Here is a 7,786-nt window from a genome sequence, read left to right on the forward strand (position 1 = left end):
ACAACCCGTCATTTGGCCACTAGGGGACAGCAGAACTCCGCATTCACTCAATGGTCTCTGAAGGGCTACAGCAAAGTGTACATAAATATGTGTTATTTATCTGTACCGCTCAATGCAGAGCAATGCATTTTTATATCCTCTCTTCGTGGAGGTATTTATCTGAATGTTAATGGAAAACCATCCCAGATAGAATTGTAAAACTACTTCAAGGAAGAGGGGAGACCCAATGGAGGAGGCAGAGTCGAAAGTCATCGAAGTCCCTCCCACTTTCCCCTCTTAACGACACGACAAAAGGTTGGTCATTTCCTCTTCGGGCTCACTGTTGTACTTAGCAGTCAATGATGTGGGATATTTGAGCAACAAAGTAGCTAAGTGCTAGCTTTTCGTAAAATAACTGCTAGAATCGTGCTTTTATTTTTAAAACTCTTAACCTTTAGATAAAGTCAAGATGAGTCTGTCGAAGTCGTTTACACGAGCCTCAACTACGATGTTGAATTTTCAAAATGGAGTCGTTGGAGGCTCTTCGTACCCTGCTGGTACCTCTTTGTACTATTTCGGCGAGACTGGGGCGTCACTGAAGTCAAAGGTGGATACTGACTTGGGTAATGGGACTGGCGACACTCCACCACGACCCACGAAGTTAGGAGTGAATGTCGTGAAAAGCAACGTCCTGGTTAATAATTTGTCAGACCGAAGCAACAATGACGACTCTGACGGTTCTTTGCCCTGCACTCCTCAGATGGCGTCAGAGTGTGGGCCTGAACTATCGAATTGTCAATCGGGCGATGAAGTATTGGAACATGATACAAGACAACTAATTGAAAACGTATTGGTGGACTATACAGGACTGTCTCCGTCTCGTAAGCAAAGCAAGGCTCTTACGACGATGAAGCAAGTGGTGAAGGATATAATAGCAAAGCACCGATACGCATACAATGGTACGTAAGATTTACAGTAATCATCTCTATAGATCCAAATCACTGGCACTACCTAGCTAAGTAACTGTATAGTCTGTTTTAAAGATGGTATTGAGCCCATAACGCATTAACTTGGTTAATAACAGCAATATTATCAGGAATGTGGTTAGTTCGTTTTACTCATTTTTATTTTTTAGGTATGATCGCCAAACTTGACTTAGATGACCGATGCGATGACATGAGTTTCATCAATTCTGTGGCCAAGACCCTGTTCAGTGATGGGACCACGAACTGGGGTCGCATCGCCAGCCTGGTGGCATTTGGAGCAGTGGTGAGCCAGCACTTGAAGGAGATGGGCAGGGGACACTGCATTGGGTCGGTGGGCCAAAAGATCGCCACATACCTCCTCTCTGACCAAAGGGACTGGCTGGTCAAAAACAATGCTTGGGTGAGTCTTCTATGTGGCCCATGCGTCATTGGCTCACATCTTCAAATCTAAATGAGGACGGTTAATCTTTATTTAGCCTAATTGTCCAGTAGCTAATCATAAACCTAACTCTGTATTTTTGTCTCTTACTCAGAATGGATTCGTAGAGTTCTTTCATGTGCAAGATCCAGAGTCCTCAGTAAGGAACACCCTCATAGCCTTTGCTGGATTTGCTGGGCTTGGGGCAACTCTCGCCATGTTGATCAGGTGACTTGAACTATAACAGACATCTTTCTTTTTTCAACAAAGAAAATGGACTATTCCCGCAAGTTCTCTGAAATCCTTAATATCACCATGATTGGAATGACTACCCAATGATGTCCTGTTTAGTCAAAGAAGAGGGTCAGTCTGTTGGATTATAGTGGCGGACTGAATTGGGACAGTGCTTTGGTGTCAAGCTCAAGTTAGCTTTTTTCCGCATCATGTTTTGGTGCTGTTTTTTTGTTTTGTTTGAGTGGCTATTTGAGGATATTTGGTAGTTGTTGGAACAGTCTCCAAATATATTCATCTGACTACTTAAATCTAACGGACTTGTTAAATGGAGCTTTTATTTAATGTAAAAAGTACATACATTTTATTTTTGTAATAAATGTATAGAAACAGTTAATTAGTCTGCACATTTTCAACTCACTCTTTCTAAGTAATCAAGATGGAAAAGCCTTAGCTAATAGCTATACTTCACAATGGCAAAGTTCCGCCTCTGACCATAAAGTTGGCTCAAATGACTTGTGATATTAGTCATACATGTACCAATGGGGATTGGTGTAAGAAAGGCAGAGTCTGCATTGAACTGACCAGTAAGGGCCTTAGAATTCAACTAAGGTATACCCAGTTTATGGGCATTGAAAATGTAAAGTTCTTACAGCAGGGAAGACTGTATTCTACATGACATGCATTTTAAGGCAATTAATTGCATCTCGCCTACACCCAATTCGTAAGATCATATTGCTGTTCCTTGGGGTAGATTTGCCAGTGATGCCTGGCATTGCATTTGCATGGCTGTAATGTGACTTCCTGGTTAAGGAAATCTTGTGGCTGTTGCACTGGGAGGGGGAAGCGGGAACCTGTTTTTAAAGTCAGTTCAGAATTCCACTCAAGACTATGCTGATTTTGTATTTAAAGCGTTTCCTTTCCAAGTTATATCCATGTAAATGCAATGTGCTCACAGGTTTAAGTTTTGAATATGAGCTTAAAGATTGCAAATGGTGTCTGGCATGGTTCAATAGAGGCAAGATTGTCTGGACTGTAAACGTGTACAGCAGTTCCACATAGCAAACTAGCACTAACCCTGATGCATCTTGCTGGCAAATTCTCCTGAAGTTATATGATTAAAGGATAAAATCATGCAACTTTTGAGACTGCAATGAATAAAGACTGTGACTTTATTCACTTTGGCAGCAATTGTCTGAAAGCAGAAGTTTGGCTGTCAACTTTGAGACTACTTCTCAGAAGGTGGGGGGGGGGTGGGTTGTGAAAACACAGCAGTGACATCTGCACTGTGCTAGTTTCTGGTGATAAAGTAACCACATACACAAATGAATTCCTGTGTTGTACATAGTCATCTACACACACGCAGTCGAACATGTTTATTCGCACCATACACCCTGGACATACACTGTGAGGTTATTTCCTAGAAATGAAGCTACTGTGGTAACCATGCCTATATGTGTCATAGGCAGGCCACCACTGTATCGCTGCAGCCTCAGTTGTCAGAAACATAATTAAATTAAGACTGCCAGAACCCGTTGGGTGCCAATAAAATAAATTGACAGTAGTCCAAAGATCTTTTACACTTTAGAGATGTTTCCACAAATTGCATCTGACAGTTCATTCTGCACCACAATCATAGCATTGCAACAGTTGAAGCAAATATTAACCACATCCTTTGTTGCTCACACTAATTTACCAGATAGAGAATTGTTTCTGCATACCAAAGCAGTATTCTATCTCCGAGTGCCACAGGTGAGATGCATCCAGTCTCAATTTATTTAATGAGGTGCAATTTTAAAATGACATGACATTGTAACCCTCTTGCGCATAGGCCATAAAGTGGCTTATTTGAGCGACAGCCCGGAAATACCACACTTCTCCTTTTGCATATGTGTCCGTCACTGATGTATAGAAAGGTCAGAACCAGACTGGTTATTGTAGATAACGCTTTCCCCTGAAGCTTAAGGAGAACTGGAGCAGATCGGGGGCTAATGGCGGAAGGAAGCATAGGTCACCAATGTACAATCTAATCAGGCATGCTTTTAGACAGCTATGGAAATCAGCCACAGAGCAGGTATTGTTTGACTTCTGCTGGGCCGAGCAAAGTTGGAGATATCACAGGGTAGTGGCAGAAGTTGAGAGGAAATTTGAGTTCACTTTTGTTTGCGCTCTACCTCATAAGAACCGTTCTCCAAATGTAGTATGTGTAACTCATGAGGTTGTCAATGAGAAAATGACATCTGTAGAAGACTCACTAGTCTCACCTAGGCTAATCTTGCAACAAATTCACATTACCTGTGTCAGAGCATGCCGTACTTCAGATAAAGAGGATTTTCTTTGGTAATGAGAAGTGGTATGAAAACAACCAATATGCTAGAGTAAACATACAATGTACTTTAATTTCATGTGAACAAGGTTGTGCAGGAGGCCTGCAGCTATATCAAGCCTCAATTAAGGGAACCCTTTCAAAGGGTTATGTTGCGCTTAGTCATTAATGATCACTCTGTGTGTGGTAGTTCTGTTTGTTCAGATCTCCTTTGTCGTCTCTGGTTACAGCACAAACACACACCCATAGAGGTCTTATGAGGAATCATGGTAGGCCCTCTCCATGGTGACTAATGCTCACTTCAGACCTCCCCTAATCCTCCTGCTAATGAAGTTGGCAACCACCGTGGTTACCATCATCAAAGGGCTAGTTCAAGTGGGCCTTGCCAGGCACTAGCGACATCAGGCCTCATGGGCCTTATTGGTGTCACACTTTTGAACCAGTCCCAGCTAACACATGACACTAATCATGATCTTCAGTTAAATGCAATTAGTTTAAATCAGGTGTGTTTGCTCGGGATGGAGGGAAATTGTGACACCAATCAGGTCCCCGAGGACTGGAGTTGCTGAGGCAGCTACATATTACACCATAAAAATAGATTGATAGTAAGCACAAATCACATATAACACCGTAACTACACTGTTATTTCAGAGTGGATTTTTTTTTTTAAGGTAAAGGGTAGTTCCCACAGGCATGGTGACAGGATAAAGTGTCTAAAGGTGCCCGCATGCTTCACATCTGGAACAGTTTGTGCTAATGACATTTATTTTTTTAATTTAAAAAAACATCTTCGACAAGGGTTTTTTCATCTGTTTGTGCAAATTTTTCTTGCGGCAACCCGAATTTTGGTCGCCGAAGTCTACGCCTTTTTGTTTGTCATTGGTCAACAGTAGGGATTCTTCAATTACGTTTGTCATTCAACTATAAACTACTTATTTTCATCCCCCAAAAATGACTTAAGAAATACTGCACCAACATCTTAGATGTAAAATTACATGATTAAAAGATTAACTTTGCAGAAACACCTAAGTTAATAAAATGTGTTGAGTCATCTTAGATCAATTCTGACTATTTTGAGAAAGTGTATCAGCTTTAAGTCTTAGACTTTGATCAGCTTTAATATTGCGGATAGATTGATGGAAGCAACAATGTAATTGTCTGCATAATTTCCAATCCCCCATATTTTTGGGATATATATATGCGCTATGGCGTCTCAAGATGGGCAAACAGTGTTGCCACGTTTCTCGTTTTTCTAGCAAAGGTTTAAGGGTGTATGCGAGCACATTCGTTCAGTTCAACTAGCCAAGTTCTGCTGACGTGTGTGGAAGTCTTAGGGCAGTTGAAATCGCTGAGGGGCATAATTGTGGGGGTTTCTTGCATTTAGAATTATATTATACTTATATCACACTATGCCACAAATAAAGTTCAAATGCCGAGACTCAGAGACCATCGAGTGCTTTTGAAATGACAGGCTACAGATTTCCCGCCAACCTATCTCCGCTGCGTTGTATCAGCACAATGGACAGCGTCCTATAGACTAAAGCAAGGCCATTTTGGTAATGAATATAGGCTACAAGATTGATATGGTAATTCACCTATTACAACAGCCTATGTGAATGCAGCAGTACACATGCTGAAAGTAGTAGCCTAGTTATTCATGCATGCAAACAAAAATACTGAATAGCAGTTTGGCTTAGAATACCGACACAACGGGGAATGCAAACAAATGAATGCGATCAGAACAAAACTGTACCAAGTAGGCCTAGTAAACAAAAAATCAGATCGATAATCGCATGGCACGGCAGGTAGCCTAGTGGTTAGGCGTTGGACTGAAAATCATGCCGCTCATTAGTACAACAACCCGAAATGTAGCTATACCCAGCGGTGTTATTTGGATTCTTACATTGGAATTATATTAAATTCTGCATTAACCAAGTAATCCAACCACTCTCTTTCTATGAACCAAGTTGCTATTCAATTAATGTTTTTGGACAGAATACCTGTGGCTAGGGTAGGATTTTACACTCTTAGAAAAAATGATTCCAATACGGTTCTTTGGCTGTCCCCTTAGGAGAAACCTTTTTGGTTTAAGGTCGAATCCTTTTGACGTTCATGTAGAACCCTCTGTGGAAAGGGTTTTACATGGAACCCAAAAGGGTTTTTTCTTTCTCCTATGGGGAAAGCAGAAGAACCATTTTATGTTCTAGATAGTCTACACTACTAGACGGATATCTTCAACCCACCAACTTACCATCCTGAGACAAGGCCCACAAAGATCTCCGCCACGGCACAACTCAAGGGGGGCGCCAACCCAGACAGGAAGACCACGTCAGTGACTCAACCCACTCAAGTGACGCACGCCTCCTATGGGAGGAGTAGAGACCAGTGAAGTCTCGGCCTCTGACTCCGACTCGCTGCTTAATGGGGAGAACCAGTTGAAAGTTTGTCGGCTGAATGAGCGACACTGGTTGAGCATTCCTACAGCATTTCCCTCCAGAAGCCATGAGAAAGTTGTCCGTCTGCGGGGAACGTGCGAGGGTATTTATACTACTATCTGTACTTACTGGTGGCACAGACGCGGTTTCATCCTTTCCTACACTTAAATTACCCTTGCCTAACGATTGCGTCTGAAGCTAGGCTTGCAGCACAGCTATCCTCGCTGCAAGTCGATCGTTCTCCTGTATATTATGAGTACAGCGACTGCAATTAGAAGGCATCATGTTAATGTTACTACTTAGCTTCGGCTGTTGGAAGTCCTGGTGGACCATGTCCAGATAAAACATCCAGTGTGAAAGTTGAATGAAAAAAAAGTTGAGTGAGGGGAAAACTACAAATATTAACGGTAATTAATAAGTAAAAACCGTAAAGTTGTCAGGTAGCAAAGTAAGGTTGGCAACAAAACGCACAGCAGCACGTAAACAAGTCCAAGTTGTGACCGGAAATGTGATGTCTACAAAAGATGAGATGTTTTTCCCGCTTTTTATGAAAACCCAGTGCTAGCTGGGGGCACAGCGATGCAGTGCCCTAGAGCACTGTGCCACCCGGGAGGCTTTTTAGCTATTTTTATATAGGAACATAAAACAAAAATTGAGGGGGTCACAAGTTTCTCCGCTCCTGGAGCCAGGCCTGAGTTCTCATGAAAGTCCTACTCAGTGTGACCAGGCTCATTGTTAAGGTTGGGCAAGGAAGTTTCAGTGTAAGTTGTACCAGATTGGCTTCACGTCACACATACTTCAGTGTCCAGGCGATCCACCCTACGCAGTCCTAGACTTCCTGATGTGACTCAAGTGTTCGACAGCTAGGGATCTCCTGAAGTTGTTTTGGATGAGAAAATCCAACAGTTCTATTGAAAGGGGGTGGCGCTCGGGGGGGCCATGAGGTGATTGCCATGTGGGTGTGAGTGAGAGACTTTCCAGATTCTGAAGTCAGGAGGACTTCGCAGACTAATGCAGTCCCCCCCCCCCCCCCCCCCCAAACAGTGTTGCATTTGTTGAAATAAATGTGTCATATAAAACCTTATTTGCATCTATTCATATGCAATCACAAGGACTAGACTGGAAAACCCTGTTAACATACATGTACATTTGGTATCTTTGTGTAATAATAACTGTTCTTAATCATGCCTCATCTCTGCCTGGTCACTCCTGTGAAACTAGCCAACCACCAACACAGAATCAAATACCTGTATATCAGGAGTGGATTACTAGCATACCTGTGGTGGTGTTCTCTTCACCCAGTGGTTGCAAGGTAAGCATTCTATAAATGTGACTTTTGAAGGCATGTTTACCTACAGTATGTTAAAGCAGACTTTACCGGAGGAAAGAAAAATAGGTAGTGCACTAGATA

General features: G+C 42.2%; 1 protein-coding gene across 1 annotated transcript; it reads left to right on the plus strand.

Moving 5' to 3' along the window:
* The first annotated feature begins 290 nt into the window (after positions 1-290).
* On the plus strand, positions 291-2,789 carry LOC135520257 (induced myeloid leukemia cell differentiation protein Mcl-1-like). Its single transcript, XM_064945668.1, has 3 exons — positions 291-938; positions 1,115-1,365; positions 1,499-2,789. Exons 1-3 carry the CDS (start codon positions 449-451, stop codon positions 1,613-1,615), a joined length of 858 nt encoding a protein of 285 aa, XP_064801740.1. The 5' UTR covers positions 291-448; the 3' UTR covers positions 1,616-2,789.
* Positions 2,790-7,786: the final 4,997 nt, after the last annotated feature.

This window comes from Oncorhynchus masou, chromosome 29 (genome assembly GCF_036934945.1).
Source record: "Oncorhynchus masou masou isolate Uvic2021 chromosome 29, UVic_Omas_1.1, whole genome shotgun sequence".
NCBI classification, from domain to species: Eukaryota; Metazoa; Chordata; class Actinopteri; order Salmoniformes; family Salmonidae; genus Oncorhynchus; species Oncorhynchus masou.